The sequence below is a fragment of the Homarus americanus genome, unplaced genomic scaffold, assembly GCF_018991925.1.
Source record: "Homarus americanus isolate GMGI-L3 unplaced genomic scaffold, GMGI_Hamer_2.0 scaffold53225, whole genome shotgun sequence".
NCBI classification, from domain to species: domain Eukaryota; kingdom Metazoa; phylum Arthropoda; class Malacostraca; order Decapoda; family Nephropidae; genus Homarus; species Homarus americanus.
Window position 1 is genome coordinate 1,514,836 of NW_024750875.1, and position 22,175 is coordinate 1,537,010.

General features: G+C 41.2%; 2 protein-coding genes across 2 annotated transcripts; both read right to left on the reverse strand.

Annotated features, from left to right (window-relative positions):
* Window positions 1-7,036: 7,036 nt before the first annotated feature.
* On the reverse strand, window positions 7,037-12,008 carry LOC121854476. The gene is made up of 2 exons (XM_042349151.1): window positions 11,984-12,008; window positions 7,037-7,524 (listed from the first exon to the last, which is right to left on the reverse strand). The coding sequence occupies exons 1-2, from the start codon at window positions 12,006-12,008 to the stop codon at window positions 7,037-7,039; spliced, it is 513 nt and encodes a 170-aa protein (XP_042205085.1).
* A 6,001-nt stretch (window positions 12,009-18,009) lies between these two features.
* Window positions 18,010-20,918, reverse strand: LOC121854460. Its single transcript, XM_042349133.1, has 2 exons — window positions 20,771-20,918; window positions 18,010-19,246 (listed from the first exon to the last, which is right to left on the reverse strand). The coding sequence occupies exon 2, from the start codon at window positions 19,084-19,086 to the stop codon at window positions 18,499-18,501; it is 588 nt and encodes a 195-aa protein (XP_042205067.1). The 5' UTR covers window positions 19,087-19,246; window positions 20,771-20,918; the 3' UTR covers window positions 18,010-18,498.
* Between the last annotated feature and the right edge of the window lie 1,257 nt (window positions 20,919-22,175).

A 22,175-nucleotide genomic window follows, 5' to 3' on the forward strand; every position in this document is an offset into this window, starting at 1 on the left:
TGGGGAGGGAGAGTGTATGGTGTGGGTGTGGGGAGTGTATACGTGTATCAGGGCCCAATAAGTGTGCAGAGGATGAGATGGTATTATTGACTGTTGTCTGGCGCCTCCAAGACTTTGATGATCTCCCCTCCTTCTTTCCTCCTTCTGTCCTTCTTTCCTCCTTCCCTTCTTTCCTCCTTCCCTCCTTTCCTCCTTCCATCTTTCCTTCCTTTCCTCCTTTCTTCCCCTCTCTTCCTTCCTCCTTTCTTTCTTCCCTCCCTTTCCTCATTCCTCCCTTCCTCCACCTCCTTTCTCTCCTCTCTCTTCCTTCCATCTTTCCCTCCTTCCTTCTTCCCTTCCTCCGTCAATGGATAGCGTTTGTGGTTAATTAGCTTCAAGATAGTGTGGTTATGTGTGTGTGTGTGTGTGTGTGTGTGTGTGTCAGATAGCCTCGTTTGACCCCTTGTACTCCTAGTTAATTAATTAGCCACTAAGATTAAATTACAAGATTAGTGGTTTAACTCGATGTTTTTACATACATACATACATACATACATACATACATACATATAAATATCATATACATACATACATACACTACACAGTTTAAACAGACACACTACTACCTCACAGAAGATATAAAATTAAATAGTAAAACAAACAGAAATCACTGGTGGAAAGAAAAGTTGTTCGTTCCAGAGGTCAATTAAATGTGTGTGTGTGCAACGTCACCACCGACCTGCCCTGACCTGGTGCACGTGCTGAGAGAGAGAGAGAGGAGAGAGAGAGAGAGAGAGAGAGGGGTGTTGTTTAGTGTGTGTGTGTGTGTTAGGTGTGGGAGGTTGGGTGTGGTTGTGGTATGGGTGTAGGTTGTAGGTGTGGGTGGGTTGTAGGTGTGGGTTGTGGGGTGTGGGTGTGGTTGTGGAGGTGTGGGTGTGGGTTGGGAGGTGTAGGTTGTAGGTGTGGGTGTAGGTTGTAGGTGTGGGTGTAGGTTGTAGGTGTGGGTGTAGGTTGTAGGTATGGGTGTAGGTTGTAGGTATGGGTGTAGGTTGTAGGTGTGGGTGTAGGTTGTAGGTATGGGTGTGGGTTGTAGGTGTGGGTGTGGGTTGCAGGTTGTGGGTTGTAGGTATGGGTGTAGGTTGTAGGTGTGGGTGTGGGTTGTAGGTGTGGGTGTGAGGTTGTAGGTATGGGTGTAGGTTGTAGGTATGGGTGTAGGTTGTAGGTGTGGGTGGGTTGTGGGTGTAGTTGTGGGTTATGGTGTAGGTTGTAGGTATGGGTGTAGGTTGTAGGTGTGGGTGTAGGTTGTGGTGTGGGTGTAGGTTGTAGGTGTGGGTGTGGGTTGTAGGTGTGGGTGTAGGTGTGGGTGTGGGTGTGGGTGTAGGCGTAGGTGTAGGTTGTAGGTGTGGGTGCAGGTTGTAGGTGTGGGTGTAGGTTGTAGGTATGGGTGTAGGTTGTAGGTGTGGGTGTAGGTTGTAGGTGTGGGTGTAGGTTGTAGGTGTGGGTGCAGGTTGTGGGTGTGGGTGTAGGTTGTAGGTATGGGTGTGGTTAGGTGTGGGTGTGGGTTGTAGGTGTGGGTGTGGTTAGTGTGGGTGTAGGTTAGGTTGTGGTTGTAGGTTGTAGGTTAGGTTGTGGTTGTAGGAGGGATGTATAAACAGTATTTTGAGCGAGTGGGAGAGAGTGATTGATTGGGGATAGTAAGATGAAAAAAGGTATTTGAGAAAGTGTGTGTGTGAGTGTGTGTGTGTGTGTGTGTGTGTGTGTGTGTGTGTGTGTGTGTGTGTGTGTGTGTGGAAGGATAATGGTAGAGATACTGGTAGGAGGGCCAGGTGGATGGTATCACAGGTTGTGGTCCCCGGAGAGAGACAACATGTAGTGGCCAACCCTAACACATGTTTATAGTAGTGACCTTCATTTTGTTATCCAGAAGAAGTTTAAAAAAATATTCAAAGCAGAAGTTAATTTTATTTACACATTACGATAACTAATAGACACAACATTGTAATAAGTTAAATGGTAATCATTTGTCTTGCGTTTAATTAATGTACAAAATAAATAGAACTTGAAGATTAATTATCACTGCCATTGTAACAAAGTAAATACCAGTATAGAGATTTAATTAGCCAATGAGATGCCGCTTGGCAACACAGGTGGGTGTAGTGTGTCGACCATGACGTCATAGGTGGTGGGTGTTTGACGTCCCCCTTCCGCCCGCTGCTTATCAAAACTCTCCCAAGATGTGTATGATCTTATTTTCCTGTTAACTGAAGATGTGAGAACGTATGTAACCGTTTTACAGAAGTTAGGAGTCACTCTAATTCTCAAAAGTTTGTGCTCCTGTCCTGTGGGTTTTACTTTATTTTTTTATTAGTATTATTTAAGATGTCGAGGTGTGGGAGAGTATTGAAACGTAGGTTAGATTAGTTAACCTTATTGATTTAATCTATCCTAATTAACCTTCTCTAACTAATGGTAGACCCTGCTGCCATATGTGACCAAGTCCCAGGTTGCTGATCTGACCTTCTGTCTCATTTACACACAATTGTAGGTCTCAATTGTTTGTTTCTCACTCTTGATATTTTTTTTTCTTTTTTTTTGTATCTATTTATGGTCCTTTATTATTATTATTGTTATTATTATTATTATTATTATTATTATTAGTAGTAGTAGTAGTAGTAGTAGTAGTAGTAGACTTAACCCCAGAAGAAAGAACACTTCTTGCACTTCCACCAAGACTGGGAGGGATGGGACTAACAAATCCAGAGGAGATTGCTGCTACTGAACATCAAAATTCACCTAAGCTCACGGCAGCCCTCACGGACCACATAATAGCCCAGAATGCAACAGGGGAAGTGGATACCAGCGAAGTAAATAAGATTCGTAGGTCCATTACGACAGATCGACAGCACTGCCAAAATGATAAGTTGCAGCAACTGTTGCTGCAGGTTCCAGAAAATTTGAAAAAAAGTAGCTATAGCGCAGGAGGGTGGGCGCCTCGAACTGGTTAACGACGTTACCGATAAGGGCAAATGGTTTCAGTCTTAATAAACAGAACAGATGCCATTGCTCTAAGGTACGGTCGGCCAGTAGAAAGGTTGCCCTCCCAATGCGTGTGTGGCTCTTCCTATGATGGCGATCACGCCATGGTGTGCAAGAAGGGGCTTCATATGCATGAGGCATGACGAGGTAAGGAATCTCACAGCAAACATGTTGAAGGAAATCTGCCGGGACGTCATGGTAGAACCGACCCTCCTTCCATTGGATAGCGAGATCTTCCAACACAGGACTTCAAACACATCTAACGAGCCCGTGTGGACGTCAGTGCTCGAGGATTCTAGACGCGGACAGCGAAGCTTTCTTCGACATCAGGATTTTGATCCCATGGCCGCATGTCACCGTAACCTAGCTCTCGATGCTGCACATAGGAGGAACGAGAACGACAAGAGAAGGGCATATGGGAGAGAATTCAAAACGTTGATCAAGGCGGCTTCACTCCTCTAGTGTTCACAACCTTTGGTGGGATGGGCCCAAGTGCAAGATGTTTCTACGCCAGACTCGCGGAGTTGATCTCCGAACAGAAGCAGCAGCCAGAAGTTATGTTACAGCCTGGATGAGATGTCGACTGTCTTTCTCTCTCCTTCGGTCGGCTTTGCTCTGCCTCAGGGGAACGAGCTTCTGCCCCAACTCCGACAACTGCTGCAGATATTGACTATGAGGCTACTGTCACTGAATGCATAGATCTGCGGCTCAATTAATTTAACACAGATAGGATAGCTTCTTATGTATTAGGATATTTAATATTAAGGTAATTAAATGGTGGCGAAGATGTGGCTATTAGGGTAGGCTGGAGGCCACGTTTAAAAAAAAATAAGTAGTGATAGTATATTATATTTTATTTGATATTCTTATAATTTCCATTAATTTGTATTCATTTTTATTAAAGTATCAATTAGGTAGCAAACACCTCCACCTCTGTGTATGTATGTATGTATGTGTTAGTGTGTGTGTGTGTGTGTGTGTGTGTGTTATGAGTCTACTAGCTTCACCAGGACAGTTGAGCCTGATAGCCTTGGAGACACCGGCCAGTGATGTACGTGACCCATTAAGGTAATTTATGTCTGCGGCGTAAAGGCTTTCTGCAGTGTGTTGAGTGAGCGAGCTTTATAATATGTAGAGAGAGACAGAGAGAGGGGGGGGGAGGGACAAACTGATAGAGAGAGGGAGGAAGAGAGGAAAAAAGATAAACAAAGAGAGAGAGACAGAGAGACAAGGGAAGGAGAGAAAGAGATATGGAGGGGGGGAGCTGAGGCCCCTTACAAGTCGATAACCAATTGTAATTTTATCATTTGTTTATATGTCTGTCCACGCCCAGGTTTAGTATAAATTGATCTCTCTCGGCCTCGTTAAACAGTATTAATATTTATGTTCTATTTATATAAACTAGTTAACAGAATACTGACATGATGTGATAAGTTGTTATCGTCTGAGTGTCTGTCTGGCTGTCTGTCTCAGTGGGTGGATGTCTCAGTGGGTGGATGTCTCAGTGGGTGGATGTCTCAGTGGGTGGATGTCTCAGTGGGTGGATGTCTCAGTGGGTGGATGTCTCAGTGGGTGGATGTCTCAGTGTGGATGTTTCCAGTGGGTGGATGTCTCAGTGGGTGGATGTCTCAGTGGGTGGATGTCTCAGTGGTGTGATGGCTCAGTGGGTGGATGTCTCAGTGGTGGATGTCTCAGTGGGTGGGTGAGTTTGCATATCTGAGTGGATGTCTGTCTGAGTGAGTGTCTGTTTGAGTGGGTGTCTGTCTGTGTTTTAATGGGTGTCCTGTGTGTGTGTGTGTGTGTTGTCTGATGGCGATAAACTTGTTCTCTAACTTGCTGTGTCGATATACAGACATTTTAGACAAACTTATCGTGAATGCCGCCCACTACCACCACCACCACCACCATCACCTCCACCACTACCACCACCACCACCACCACCACCACCACCATCACCACCACCACCACTACCACCATCACCACCACCACCTCCACCACCACTACCACTCACCACCACCACCACCACCACCACCACCTCTCATCACCACCACCACCACCACCATCACCACTACCACCACCACCACCACCACTACCACCATCACTACCACCACCACCACCAAGTTCCCCAGACACTCTACCTCCCACTCGTCACACAGAGGGCAAGGTCTGTCTATAGGAGGAGGTCACTGACGTCATAAGATTGACTCCCTCACCTCTTATAAACAGAACATTTACTGTACTCTGTTATCTCAGTATATCTCACATACTACTACTTGAGTGTTGAATCTTACATATAACTTTAGCTAAGGCGACCAATTAGTGCAGTGGGCGATACAGAATATATTATGTAGTACAAGAGAAGGAAACGTTAAATGTTATGCTATGTATTTAAATAAGTGAAGAAAATTATATTAATGAATTGGCAACTCAACTACAATAACAGCTGCCACAAGATTCCTAGACCATAATTTCTTCATTATTTAAACAAATTTACGAACATTTGGAATCTTCTCTTGATCTTAAATAACAATGAATAGTTTATTATTATAAAAATTCTACCTTTGGTTTGTTTAATATTTATCCTCACAGTGATGCAGCCGAAAACAGATCCACCAATCACAATCACCTTTACATACAGCCTTCCATTACCAAGTATTGCCAGGTAAAATTGCCAGTACGAGACCTAGGGTGGGGTCGGTGCATCTTTGGTTGACTGTACAGTTGCCTACAGGAGTTCCTTTCCTCCCTGTTGTGTTCATTAGGGTAATAATGTAGACGTGAGGTGACAAGGTGGCAAGGGTTACCGCCACTACTGACGCCAGATTATAGGCGGGAGTGGTAGGTTAGGTTATCGTTAGCGTTAGGGTGGTTAAGTTTGGTATACTGTGTGACTTGCGTGTAAATCACACACACACACACACACAACACACACACACACGCACGCGCGCGCAAGCACATCCGTTAGAGCAGCCCAAAACGTTACGTATTTATGCTTTGAAGCTTGTTATCAAGTACTTTGTAGATAATACTTATATTAGTGTAATATGGTTGTATTGCGTTGGTTTCGTGTGTGTGTGTTAGACGGCTTTGTCGACTACCCTGGGTCAAATTGCCTTACTGTTTACCTGCACTGTCTTGGCTCTACAGGTATACACTGGACACTGTATACCTGCATGGTCTCTGTACACCCTATACCTACACTGTCTATACACACACTGATCTGTATACCTGCATACTTCGAAATAAGGCAAACAGAGTATTGGGTTTTATATCTAGAAGTGTAAGTAACAAGAGTGCAGAGGTCTTATTGCAACTATATCTTGCGCTAGTCAGGCCGCACTTCGATTATGCGGTCCAGTTCTGGTGCCCCTATTATAGAATGGATATAAATTCACTAGAGTCGGTGCAGCGAAGAATGACAAAAATGATTCCGGGACTTAGAAACCTTCCATATTAGGATAGGTTAAAGAAACTTAACTTGCATTCCCTAGAAAGACGAAGAGTGCGGGGAGATATGATAGAAGTATTTAAGTGGGTGAAAGGAATCAATAAAGGGGATATAGATAAAGTTCTTATAATATCTGAGCAGGATAGGACTCGGAGCAACGGATTCAAGTTGGATAAGTTTAGGTTTAGGAGGGAGATAGGAAGAAACTGGTTCACAAATAGGGTGGTGGACGGGTGGAACAAGCTTAGCAACTTTGTAGTGGGTGCGAGAACTCTGGAAAGTTTCAAGAGGAGGCTAGATAGATTCATGGATGATAGAGAGTGGTAGTAACTCTCGACAGGAGCTGCCATGCACAGACCAACCAGCCTATTGCAGACTCCTTATTTTCTTATGTTCTTATGTTCTTATGTTCATATATACATACCAAACCATTTGTAAACTTGTATGATGATGCTTCTGTATTATTATTATTATTATTATTATTATTATTATTATCATCTACTTAATGGTGGTGTAGTTAAGTAAAATTAATTGTATGATGTGTTATTTTCTCCTGGCTGTTAAACTCGTGATTTACAATGAAAAGTAATGTTCAACAGCTATAATGTAGTGCTCAACAGCTATAATGTAGTGCTCAACAGCTATAATGTAGTGCTCAACAGCTATAATGTAGTGCTCAACAGCTATAATGTAGTGCTCAACAGCTATAATGTAGTGCTCAACAGCTATAATGTAGTGCTCAACAGCTATAATGTAGTGCTCAACAGCTATAATGTAGTGCTCAACAGCTATAATGTAGTGCTCAACAGCTATAATGTAGTGCTCAACAGCTATAATGCAGTGCTCAACAGCTATAATGTAGTGCTCAACAGCTATAATGTAGTGCTCAACAGCTATAATGTAGTGCTCAACAGCTATAATGTAGTGCTCAACAGCTATAATGTAGTGCTCAACAGCTATAATGTAGTGCTCAACAGCTATAATGTAGTGCTCAACAGCTATAATGTAGTGCTCAACAGCTATAATGTAGTGCTCAATAGCTATAATGTAGTGCTCAACAGCTATAATGTAGTGCTCAAAAGCAATGATGTAGTGTTCAACAGCTATACTTTTATCCTCTTCAGCACTGATCGGCTCGTTAGCCACTTGGGCGGTCGATCACATCAATGTCACGCACTGTTGGCAAGTACTGGGCATGCACCGGCTCCTGAATGTATCTGAACCCGCTCCAGTGTTGGTCAAGTTTGGTTTTGAAAGAGCTCACATTCGGTGCCATCACAACACTCTCTGGCAGATTGTTCAAAGAGTTCACAACTCTCACTCCGAAAAAGTTTGCCCTCACAGTTTTCTGGACTTGAGGCTTCTTCAACCTTGAGCTGTGACCCCTTGTGAGGCGAGCGTCCGCCAGCTCCAGGTATAGGGACACTCGACTGAGTAGTGCCCCTTGAGATGTTTTTACACCTCAGTTAGGTCACCCATTGCCCGTCTGTTATAAAGTAGTGTTATTATGGTCTAGTAATCTCTTATATCAGTTGACAAAATTTATAAGACCCTTTTATAAATATGTAATTATAAAAATATATATGACAGTACAATTGAGTAATGTTTGTTGTTGGAGATCATTTCCGTCCCAGAAATAACAAGAGTATAAATATCCGCTCTGGGTTTGTTTAAGCGTGACGTCATCAAATATCCGTTTTCTGTAGTAGGTTCGGCCATTGTACTATATATTCCTAATGTCGAGTGTTCAGCTGAATAAATATTGTCTCTTGCATTTTCCTATATTAATAAATGAGGCGGTATATGTGGTATACGTTCCAATAATATTTTCTTCGGTTTAAAGATACGTAACGTTTGAGGACGTGAGGAAGCTGCTTAGTCAGATCGTACTCAAAACGTTACGCAGTAGGATTTCCTATATGCACCAAGAACAATTTGTTTTGGTGTTATTATTATTACTTTTTATAATTGTAATATTTCCGTTGTTATTATTGTTAATTAATAGTAGTAGTTGGTGTTGGTAGTACTTTTAGTAGCAATAGTACCCTTTTTGCACTTTACTCCCACAGAAATTCATAATATATAGACAATATTTTGCATTATACCAGTGTCATAACCTTTGACACCATCTCATTATAAATCGACATTCCATCAGATTACTTGGACAGCCTTACAGATATTACACCGACAGATCACCAACATATTGTACATACAGTAGTCAACCGTAGGTATAAATATGGGTGTCTTACGGGATTCGAACCCATAAAGTCTCTCAAACAGTCTTCTAGCAGTACGGCATTACGTTTTCGATAATGTTACCGTGTATATATTGTAATATTATCAGTGTTATTAATATTTGCCCTATTGACGCACATATTTTTATAAAATGTCTGTACAGATACACTTTGTCTAACTGTTATGAAGTGTCTCGAGTATTGGTTCAGTGATATTCCTTTTTATGAAACTGATTCGAATGATACTTAATTGTTTCGAGTTTTGAACTGTTCAAAATAAACTGAAAAGTAGTGGAATTAAAGTGCAAAAAGGGGATAGTAGTTGTAGTATTGTTATTATTATTATTATTATTATTATTAGTAGTAGTAGTAGTAGTAGTACTAGTAGCAGTAATTTTATGTTCGTATCCCTGCACAGACAGGCACCAGTAACTGAGTGCAGTGAGTGGATCTCTTTGTTTCCATCGTGTCCACGTTTACAGTGGTGCTAGTGTTCTGGTTGCTTCACCGTTATATCTGCGATACTCTACTCCACGCTGGTTTATCAATTCCATATCTGATAATGGTAATAAAATTCTTTGTATTGTTGTTAGTGGATGATATAAACACCTTTCCCCACCTCCCACACCACAGACCTCATATGACCTTAATACATACACAAGCGCTCTCCCACACACCCGTGAACGTAACGTCATCCCCTCTCTCTCTCTCTCTCTCTCTCTCTCTCTCTCTCTCTCTCTCTCTCTCTCTCCTTAACATAAACAAGGATTATAACTTCTTAACACACACACACACACACACACACACAGGCTCCTCTGGGAAGCATATCTTCCTTTTCGTTTGTCTGTTTGTTTGAGAGATCAGAGGCTGGAGCAAATAACCTCCAAGACTTAAGATACGACCTACCTCTAGGGGTGTGTGTGGTTGATGGTTATGTTGGTGGTGGTGATTGTGTTCCTAACCTAACCTAACCCCAGTAGTCAGGATATGGCGACGTTGAGAGTAACAGAGTATATCCTCTACATTATTTACTTAGTTGTGTCCATAATAGTTGACGAGGGACAAGAAATTGGTGTAGTCTTTTGGTGGGTGAGAAATTGATGTAGTCTGGCTCATGATTTATAATAAAATGGCTTACTGGTGGCTCCTGGTAACCTCACACTGGTAGGTATAATTCTCGCTAACTAAGACAGGTAATGGTATATATTATAGTAAGATACCTGTGTTACCTGTATTAGTTAACTCATCTAAGTGACTGGAGGGGGGGGGGGGCTGTAATGTTTTAGCTTTCACAGTGAGTAATGTTTTGAGAGCGGGGACATTGTTAGGTTAGGTTAGGTTAGCGCGAACATGCGGGTGGTCGTCGAGGTGAGGTAGGTGTGGGGTGTTTACTGATATGGGGTGGGCAGGTAGTGAGTGGCTGATTGTAGTGTAGGGTGGTGTTATGGGGTGATGACATAGGGTGTACCTGGTAAAGCTATATGTACTGTCGCCTTCACTTATACCTGGTACAGTAGCTGTCATGTTTTGTGGGATGTGGCAGCTCTCTGTTTGTTTACATCATATAAAAAATAACCTCCCAGAATGGCCCCGAAGGAACCTGACAATAATAGCCAGACTCAGGTAGTAGGCAGCTATCAAACAGGGAGGTACTATCGCTTGAGAAGATATTGAAAGCATAATGTGTTATCTAATGGTAGACCCTGCTGCCATATGTGACCAAGTCCCAGGTTGCTAATCTGACTTTCTGCCTCATTTACACACAATTGCAGGTCTCAATTGTTTATCTTTCTTTGACAACACAACATACATATATGGTTTTTCACTCTTAATTTCCCTAATGATTTTTTTTCCATTCCTATATTTATTAATTTTTTTTTTTTTTTTTGCCAGGTAGCCCCTGTGTGGATTGGTGACCTGTGCCTGGGTGGGCTATTCCCCGTAAAAAAAGAAAAAAGAAAATATAAGCATTCCCGGGTCTACAGAGTTGCCACATCTCATAAAACATGCCAGCCACTGTACCAGGTATATGTGTAGGCGACTGTACCTCTAGCTACCAGTCTTGCCCAACACCTTTCTGTAGTGGCTGCAGAAGGTGTCTCTTTAGAAGTCCTCATACGGCCCTCACGCCCTTCTCAGTATCAGTTACTTCTACGGATACAAACGAACTGAGTCATCTGATAAAAACCCAACCACCGGATTTATTGTGGCTGAGGTGGTTGGTAGTGGTTGTCAGTGTGGTGGTAGGTCGTGGTGATGGTGGTAGGTGGTGATGGTGGTAGGTGGTGATGGTGGTGGATGATGATAGTGGTAGGTGATGATGGTGGTAGGTGCTGATGGTGATAGGTGATGACAATAGCAAGTGGTGATGGTGGTGGATGATGATAGTGGTAGGTGGTGATGGTGGTGGATGATGATAGTGGTAGGTGGTGATAGTGGTAGGTGGTGATGGTGGTAGGTGATGGTGGTAGGTGGATGATGATAGTGGTAGGTGGTGGAGTGTGGTGGTGATGGGTGGATGATAGTAGGTGGTGATAGTGGTAGGTGTGGTGGTGATGGTAGTAGGTGGTGATGGTGGTGGATGATGATAGTGGTAGGTGGTGATGGTGGTGGATGATGATAGTGGTAGGTGGTGATAGTGGTAGGTGGTGATGGTGGTAGGTGATGATAGTGGTAGGTGGTGATGGTGGTAGGTGGTGATGGTGGTAGGTGATGATAGTGGTAGGTGGTGATGGTGGTAAGTGGTATAAATAAAAATAAAAAATAACACCTATAACCTAATAATTAATTTAGGTTAGGTTAGGTTAGGATAGGTTAGGTTAGGTTGGGTTAGGTTAGGTTAGATTAGGATAGGATGCATTGGTGTTATTTAGATTAAGAGAGGTTAGATCGGGTTAGGATAGGATAGGTTAGGTCAAGTCAGGTTAGGTTAGGTGACCGGAACACAGTGCCAACAAAGACCTCGTTATGATCTTTTAAGTCCAGCGGAAACCATAATTGCCACTGACTCACAGACAGACAGACGCCATTAGTTATGACCACAATACCCCCCCCCCCCTGGCCCCCACCACCATTTCTATAACTGAAGGGGGAGGGGGGGGGGACTAAGAAGTAAACTCTAAAAAAGTTAAACATCATACTAAAGGTAATTATCCTTGTAATTAAAGGGTTAAATAATCACAGTTTTAGGGGTTAAGATATTGTGATGAAGGGGCTCGTTAATCGTGCTAGTGTGGTGTTAAAACTTTGATGCACCTCAACTGGTCCTCAGTGGTGCAGGACTGACCTCTGGTCCAAGAGAGGTAGTCCATCGGGGGCCGGTGACAACGTTGCTTCTGGTTATGAAATGTTGAGGTTTAACGCCGACGGTGTTGATGCAGGAGCCGCAGGAGGGGCGGCTCCTGCAGGATGTTCGTGTCCTCGGACGCGTCTTTCTGTCCTCCAGATGGTGGTGCCTCTGGTGCAGGAGGACCGTCAGCGTCTTCGGGGGTGAAGGCTGTACGTCGCATGTCTCCCAGAAGGTCCTCGACTCCCTGGCGTGGTGCCTGAACCTTCTCCGTGTAGTAGGTGCGGCAATGTCGTCCAGTAAGGCTGACCTCAGTGCTTGGTGTAGGGTGCGGCGGACACTCGTCATAGGTCACCTGGATAACACGACAACTCCAGGATCCGCCACACACACTTAACATGAGGCAGTACAGTACATGTACTCATAACTTGAGTAAGTCAGTGTATATTAATACTTAGATCTTCAATTATAAATATTCTTCTGTGAACAGTCACTTCAGACTATAAGAACATAAGAACATAAGAATGGAGGAAACTGCAGCGGGCCTATTGGCCCATACTGGGCAGTGGGCAGTCCCATTTACACCCAACCCCTATTGCTCATATATCCATCCAACTTATGTTTGAAGCTACCCAGCGTATTCGAGTTAATGATGATATTTGGTAACTTGTTCCACTCATCCACTATATTTCCAAACCAGTGTTTACCTATTTCGCGCCTAAATCTAAATTTGTCTAATTTAAAACCATTGTTACGAGTTCACTCCTGGTTGGATAGTTTGAGTACCTTTGTAATGTCCCTTTTGTTCATCCCTGACTTCCATTTATACACCTCTATCATATCGCCCCTCACTCTACGTCTCTTGAGGGAGTGCAAATTAAGCAGCTTTAACCTGTCTCTGTATTCAAGGTTCCTAATGCCCGGGATTAGTCTTGTCATTCTCCTCTGAATTCTTTCCAAGGATTCTATATCCATTCTGTAATACGGTGACCTCGCTAGTCTTGTAACTAACATTCCTTTGTATGAACCCAAGTACTCTGTTAGCCTATTATGTTATCATCAATCAATTAACATCAAAACTGACATTTATTATTTGTCCTCTTTTGCATTTCGTGGTGAGTATTTGTGCGGTACATTTATTCTCTAGACTTCCAGTACAGTCATGGACGCTCTGAGGACGGAGGAGGTAAGAGTGAGGGAGGGGAAGTGGGTGGGAGGAGGTGAGTGAGAGTTATTCTGAGACGTTACTTAAGGTGTAGTCAGTAACACTTTTAGCTGACCCGTTATCAGCTGTGACTCTTACTGTGGGGGAGAGGAAAAGGTTATGAGTGTGTGGGAGAAGGAGTAGGAGGTGTGTGAGTGTGTGTGTTGAGGGAGGAGGTGAGTGTGTGTGTATGTGTGTGTGGGGGGGGGGCGGTGAGGGAAGAAGGGAAAGAGGAGGAGCGAGAGGAAAGTAAGAGAGGAGAGACGGAGGCAGGGAGTGATGGAGGAAGGGAGAAAGAGAGATGTATAGGGAAGGAGGCAGGGGGGGAGGAGAGGAAGGAGTGAGAGAGAAAGATAGGGACGATGATAGCAGCAGTCTTTATCAAACTCCTCTTGTGATCTTATCTAATTTCTCAAAGTTATTTTACAAAGTTGGGGTACAATTTGCCTAATCTGGGTAGGTCATTCAGGTAATGACATTGAGGATGGGATCACTGTTCACTGCCACACAGGACAGAGCTTCATACACAAAAGCTATCCGAATAAGTCACTTGCTCGCGGAGTATAAATAGAGAAGGAAAATTTCTTTGTGACAGGAGTACCACAAGGGTCTGTTTTAGGACCTACTTTTTTGTATGTTCGTATTTGTGTAAGACGTGACCTACTGTACTAGTTTTTGAGTTCTCTCTTGGTTTCACTTGGATCTCGGAGCTACAGTAAAGACAGCCGTGTGATTAGTTGCCTGACTTGATGCTGGTCAGTGTGGTGAATCAACGATGTTATTTAAAAACATCTTAAGACACAGTATACGAACTTTCCTTTCATATAGGAGAGTGCAGGACTCATATCGTAGAGCACAACACAGACCACATAATAATGAAGGAACAAGTCAACAAAATCCGGGCCGGGGACTGTTTGATGACCAGATCCCTTCACTTAACTGTAGGTGTTATCTCAAAAAAAGCTTCTTGTTTATTGCAATGTATCTCATCTTCGTGTTAGGAAAAAAAAGGTTAGGTTAGGTTCTATTAAGGTTAGGTTAAAGTTAGGTTAGGGTATGTTAAGGTTAGGTTCCATTAAGTTTAGGTTACATTAGGTTAGGTTAGGTTAAAGTTAGGTTAAGTTACAAGAGGTTAGGTTAGGTTATGAACTAAGGTCCCCAGCCACTATCTGCTTACGGTATTCGTCCTTGAACAGCGAACATTTAAATCACAGTCATCTTCCTCACCTGCCCACTGTCCTTAATTACCTACCTGGATCATCTCTATAATTTGCTATATCTCGGACCATCTCTATAATTCACGATCATAGGGTTGGCAGATATATCCAATGGGTGTGAATCTTTGACGTATCTTGCCGAGTTATATACTATTTATCCTTATACACGAATGTTAATATAGTGGTCATTTTGGGCTTCACAATCCTGACTTATAGTTTTAACATAAATATGAGTAATCGATTTTTACTAACACCTGTGAGGGATATTTTACCGTCATGTAACTGTCTCAAGAACATCTTTCTCACTGTCCAAAAGATACGAAGTGATTATTTTAAATTTAAGGCTCGGGATTGATGAGAAAAAATAGCTAATTATATCATTTTTTTGTATTTAGCCTTAATAGTTCCTTAGATATATATAAATTGTTCTAAACTTTGTCTCCTACTCAGCTGTTCACCATGTATGGAGTCTGTTCAATTTAGTGATATAATGATCGGTTCTATTGTTATTCATGTATGCTCCTGTTCAATAATGTCTGAGTCTATTATTATGGTTGTCGTAAATTTAAGTTATATTCAGCATTAGTGCATTTTTTCATTTTTTTGTCTCTTTGTCTGCCTTTATATATCTCTTTCCGTCTCTCCCTCTCTCTCTGTCTGTCTATCCCTCTCTTTCAGTCGTCTCTCCTCTCTGTTTCCGTCTCCCCATCTCTCTCTCCTCTCTGTTCCCGTCTCCCTCTCTACCTCTCTCTACCAACACACAACGACATAAAGGCTTCTCTCAATACACAAGAATTCGTTCAGATATTTATTACTGCAGCCACTTAAAGTACACTTCAGTGGTCATTACTTATACTGGACACTTAAACACTTAAAATATTCATGGAAGTGGTCTTAAACTATGCACAGTGACCCCCATTAAATAGAGGTTTCACTGTATTAACATTAAAATTTTTATTATTTTTTAAAGTTTTTGGGGATGTTTTTTTAGGGGGGCCTTACAAGAGGGATGGTTACAATGCAGATATGACCGTGGTGTATTGGTATAGATTTGTATTAGTATAAACCCTGGCTGTGGTTGGTGTTGATCGTGGTTTACACTGGATTTTTGACCACGGTGTTACCTTGTATATAAACACTACAGGTATATATTCCTATGTGTATATAAACACTGCAGGTATATATTCCTTTATGTATATACACACTACAGGTATATATTCCTTTATGTATATAAACACTACAGGTATATATTCCTTTATGTATATAAACACTACAGGTATATATTCCTATGTGTATATAAACACTGCAGGTATATATTCCTTTATGTATATAAACACTACAGGTATATATTCCTTTATGTATATAAACACTACAGGTATATATTCCTTTATATATATAAACACTACAGGTATATATTCCTTTATGTATATAAACACTACAGGTATATATTCCTGTGTATATAAACACTACAGGTATATATTCCTTTATGTGCATAAAAACTACAGGTATATATTCCTTTATGTATATAAACACTACAGGTATATATATTCCTATATGTATAGTATATAAACACTATAGGAATAAAGAAAGGAATATATAAGAAATTAAAGGGAGGGGAGGAGCAGCTCAGAAACAGGTATAATGAACTATCTAGGAATGTTAAGAAAAATGTAAGGAAAGCAAAGAGAGACTATGAAATCAAAATAGCAAGAGAATCCAAGGCGAATCCCAAGGGATTTTTCCAGGTATATAGGACAAAGGTCAAGGACAAAGTTGGGCCTTTAAAGTCAGGGAGGGGAGAATTGATAAATGGCAGTGGAGAAATAAGCAAAGCATTGAACAGCTACTTCTTATCAGTTTTCACAGAAGAAATTTGCGATGAAATTCCGGAGGTGGAACTGATATTTAAGGGAAAGGAAGAAGAGAAATTAAAGAATATCACTATCAGAAAAGAGGATGTTCTTAAGAAGATAAATAAACTAAAGAATACAAAATCCCCAGGGCCGGATGAAATTTTTCCTCGAGTCTTAAAAGAGTGTAGGGAACAGATTAGCGGACCCCTCGTAAACTTATTTACAAAATCATTAGACACTGGAGTTGTGCCAGAGTTGTGGAAACAGGCAAATGTAGTACCCATATTCCAAAAGGGAGACAGAGCATCAGCTTCAAATTACCGGCCGATCAGTTTGACGTCAGTAGTGGGGAAATTTCTTGAATCAATTACAGCAGATAGCATCCGATCGCATCTAGAGAAAAGCAAATTAATCTACGACTCTCAACATTGGTTTACAAAGGGAAAATCTTGTCTAACAAATCTGCTAACGTTTTTTAGGAAAGTCTTCGAGGTAGTAGATAATGACGAAAATTACGATGTTATTTACTTAGACTTTAGCAAAGCATTTGACAGAGTACCGCATCAGAGGCTTCTGAGAAAAATTAAGGCTCATGGTGTCGAGGGGAAAGTTTTAAATTGGATAAAATCATGGCTCACCGATAGAACGCAGAGGGTCAGCGTAGATGATGTTAAATCTGAGTGGGGCCGTGTAACCAGTGGGGTTCCCCAGGGGTCAGTACTAGGCCCACTCTTGTTCATAATCTACATAAACGATTTAGATACTGGGATCAGCAGTGCCATAAGCAAGTTTGCGGATGACACCAAAATAGGGCGGCAAATTAATTCAGGGCAGGATGCAAATGCATTACAGGAGGATCTAAATAAACTGCAGTGGTGGTCTGAAAAATGGCAAATGAAATTCAACACCAGCAAGTACAGCGTACTTAATATTGGAAGAACAAATACTTATAATGTATACAGCCTTAACAACATCAACCTAGAGAAGTCGACTTGTGAAAGAGACCTAGGGGTACTTGTAAGCCCGGACCTACGGCCTAGAAAACAGTGCGTTAATGTTCGAAATAAGGCAAACAGAGTATTGGGTTTTATATCTAGAAGTGTAAGCAACAAGAGTGCAGAGGTCTTATTGCAACTATATCTTGCGCTAGTTAGGCCGCACCTCGATTATGCGGTTCAGTTCTGGTGCCCCTATTATAGAATGGATATAAATTCACTAGAGTCGGTGCAGCGAAGAATGACAAAAATGATTCCGGGACTTAGAAACCTTCCATATCAGGATAGGTTAAAGAAACTTAACTTGCATTCCCTAGAAAGACGAAGAGTGCGGGGAGATATGATAGAAGTATTTAAGTGGGTGAAAGGAATCAATAAAGGGGATAGATAAAGTTCTTATAATATCCGAGCAGGATAGGACTCGAGCAACGGATTCAAGTTGGATAAGTTTAGGTTTAGGAGGGAGATAGGAAGAAACTGGTTCACAAATAGGGTGGTGGACGAGTGGAACAAGCTTAGCAACTTTGTAGTAAGTGCGGGAACTCTGGAAAGTTTCAAAAGGAGGCTAGATCGATTCATGGATGATAGAGAGTGGTAGTAACTCTCGACAGGAGCTGCCATGCACAGGCCAACCGGCCTATTGCAGACTCCTTATTTTCTTATGTTCTTATATACTCCTATTTCATGTAGATCCACAATGAAAACGTGGATAAGATAAATCTTGATAAAATCATACGGGAAAAGGGAAACAACGGAGCACCTTAGCTTTCGTCTTTATTCAAGACATCTTCAGAGGTATACATGTATATTTTAGGTAGATATGTGAAGCAGTTGTCTATTATGAATGACACACGAAATACACTAAGTAGCTACTGTATTACATAGGTTAAACAATAAAAGATTATTAGTGTCTTATTCAGTGACGAACATTGCCATGATAGTGTGTATTAGTTCACTACCTTGTATATACGGGTAGTGTGTATACTTTACTTATGTATTAATAAACAAAAATTCATTATGTCATTAGTGTATGTTACTGAATAAAGGTGTCATTATTGTAAATTATTCAACGTATATGTCAACTTCTTTCATTATTTATTTATTTTATATTTGAAGACAGATTACTTTATCTTTGAGACAATAGCACCAAGATATTAATACACCTCATTAAGAGACAATAACACAAAGACAGGCTTTATTTTGGAGTCCCTCGGGTGGAGTGTGAGAGGTGATTTAGGCCGGGACATCACTGTGCTCTAATACCCAGCGACCTCAAGACAGAGGTCAACTTCTTCTTGTTTTTAAAGAGTTTCTGGAACTGAGTGACTTTGTGCTGTAGGTCTTTGTTCTCCTGGAGCAGCTGATCCCTCTCTTGTAGCAGCTGGGTCGTCGTTATGTGAGTCACTACAGTAGGTATGGTGGTGGAAGCATCATTAGCGTTACGCAGTAGGACGGTACGTGAGCTTCCTGGACTCGCTTGAAGGAAGGAGGCAAGAGCGGCCTGGTTCAGCCTCATGGTGGTGTACTGGCTGTTCTCTGGTGACTGGGGATTCAGGCACACGAGCATTGGTACTAATGGCGCCGGGGCGGTAGCGGCAACAGGAGGCTGTGATACCGGCCACTCACCATTAATCATAGTAGCGGCGGGAGAAGTGTAAATAGTTTGGGGAGAGGCACCGGGTGAAGGGAGCGACATTGTCACAGGACCGCCCTGAAGTGGTTCTTGTTTGATCTGAAGTGGTTCTTGTTTGATCTGAAGTGGTTCTTGTTTGAACTCGGTTTTCAGGTGGCTGGATAAGGTGAGGTGTTGGTTATCGTGACAAGGAAAATTCATCTTATTCAGTTTGATCCTCTGGTTGACACACACACGGAAACAACTCGCGTGGTCAGGTCACTGGTGGACAGGCTTGGTCAGGTCAGTGGTGGACAGGCTTGGACAGGTCAGTGGTGGAGAGGCTTGGTCAGGTCAGTGGTGGTGGTGGACAGGCTTCACTCTGCAACACAAGGGTTTCACATAAGAATTTTCAATTAATTTTCGTCAAGTTTAGTTATATAATTAGTTCTTCCCGTTAAAATGTTATGTAATTAATTCCTGTCATTCAATTATTCGTCTACATAAGAACATAAGAAAGTGGGATACTGCAGGAGGCCGACTGGCCCATACAGGGCAGATCCCTTTCACACCCATCCCAGCACTTCCATGTGCCTATCCAACTTCGTCTTGAAGCTCCCTTGCGTCCCCGATCCTACTATAGCACTCGGTAGCCTATTCCACATATCCACAACTCTATTACCAAACCAGTGCTTGCCTATATCCTTTCTGAATCGGAACTTATCTAATTTAAAGCCATTTGTTCTAGTTATTTCGTTATTACTGAGCTTCAGAACATCTTCCATTTTACCCTTGTTAATCCCACTTACCCACTTGAACACCTCTATCATATCTCCCCTAACTCTACGCCTCTCTAATGAATGCAAGCCTAAGCTTTTCAGTCTTTCTTCATATGGAAGGTTTCTATATTATGGATCATTTTTGTCATTCTTCTTTGTACTCTCTCCAAAGAATCATATGTCCATTCTATAATAAGGACACCAGAATTGAACCGCATAATCCATGTGTGGCCTCACTAATGCTAGGTAAAGTTTCAAGATAACGTCAGCAGTTCTGTTGCTCACACTCCTAGATATGAACCCAAGAATCCTGTTTGCCTTGTTGCGAACGCTAATACATTGTTTTCTAGGTTTCAAGTCGTTGCTAACAAATACACCTAGATCTTTTTCACAATCTGAGTTTTCTATTTCCGTGTTACCTAGTTTATACTTAACGTTTGTATTCGTCTTCCCTATCTGTAGTACCTTGCATTTATCAGTATTAAAATTCATTTGCCAGTCTACTGACCACTCATGTAAGGTATCTAGATCTCTTTGAAGGTGTTCAAAGTCACTGTCTGAATTTATCACTCTCCCCATTTTGGTATCATCTGCAAATTTACTAATCCTACTAGTTATACCTAAATCAAGATCATTAATGAATATAACAAACAGCAGAGGGCCTAATACAGATCCCTGGGGAACTCCGCTTTTGACCGCACCCCAGTCTGACTTAAATCCATTTATGCTGACTCTTTGTTTCCTACCAGTTAACCATGACCTAATCCATTTTAATAATGATCCACCTATTCCATGTGCTTCTACCTTCCTTATCAATCTCTCATGAGGGACTCTATCGAATGCTTTACTGAAATCTAAATAAATTATATCATATGACTCATCATTATCTACCGCTTCATATACTTCTGAGAAAAAGCTAAGCAAATTTGTGAGACAAGAATGTCTGCATGTAACTCCCCACTAAAACATTATACATCTGTCACTTTAAAATTGATCCACAATACACTCATTGAACACGATGAGGTAACATAACATTCAAACATCCAATTTTCGGACACAAATAGGTAACGTAACACAAATAGTATTATACTGATTAAAGTTTATTATCCATCGAGAGTTAGGTATACCTTTAGGCAGCTGAGGAGCGTAGAAGACGTCCAGTTTTAAGTGTCGGCAGCAAAGATGATAAGGAACTCAAGTCTACTCCGTTACTGCCACTCCTCTTGGGCTTTAGTGTTTATATCCGTAGCCTATGCCACAAACGATTCTGTCTTGACGTCCCTTACCAAACGTTCCTGCTGCCTGCGTGTCTCGTAATATTGCCAAATGTGTTGTTATTCGTAACATTCTTTATGTGAACGTTTCAGTAACTCTTCATATTACTGTATAATTATGTTCTCCCTCCCCATCCTCCTTCTCCTCGGGTAAATTAATTATATGCCCTTGAGTATATGATATATTTTTAAGAAGAGAGATAATTAAAGGCTCGTTGGCACCCCCACACAGACACTGCGCAGGCACTGTCGTACATGTGATAACTTGCATGTTCGGGATATTCTCGTAATTTCCATTTTTTTTCCCACTACAGTATTAAGATAACTTGGTGCAACTTATTTTTTTGTGATGCCGTGTGTGTGTGTGCGTGTTACTCACTAGCACCTGATCATGACTCAGTAACACATCCTATTGAACCACGATGATACAACACTTTCCTAGTATTGATAAGTTCATTCAATAATTATACCACATCATCTTCACCTTAAAACAGAAGGAATAACTCTTGATGGGAAACATGAAATAATATGAAAGAGGAAAGCGTATAAATGTAAAGTCACCGTAACCATAGTATTTAAAGAACAGGAATATATTGAAAAAAAATACTTACTATCATTATTAAAATTGTCTGCAATAGTCGTATTACATATATAGGCAAAATAAACTTAATTTCTCTTGCAGTTTAAAATTTAATACATTTCTCCTAAGATCATATTGCGTCACCTGTCCTAATCCCTCGACCTGCTTTATAACTTGAGTTTAGTAAGGTTAGGTTAAGTTAAGTGTCTACTGTACTGTGTAGAGGGAGGGCACCCCTGTAACAGTGTACATACACCTATATCGTTTAAGACGTTTTATATCGTTTATGACGTTTTATATCGTTTATGACGTTTTATATCGTTTATGACGTTTTATATCGTTTATGACGTTTTATATCGTTTAAGACGTTTTATATCGTTTATGACGTTTTATATCGTTTATGACGTTTTATATCGTTTAAGACGTTTTATATCGTTTAAGACGTTTTATATCGTTTATGACGTTTTATATCGTTTAAGACGTTTTATATCGTTTATGACGTTTTATATCGTTTAAGACGTTTTATATCGTTTGTGACGTTTTATATCGTTTTTGACGTTTTATATCGTTTAAGACGTTTTATATCGTTTGTGACGTTTTATATCGTTTTTGACGTTTTATATCGTTTAAGACGTTTTATATCGTTTTTGACGTTTCATATCGTTTAAGACGTTTTAT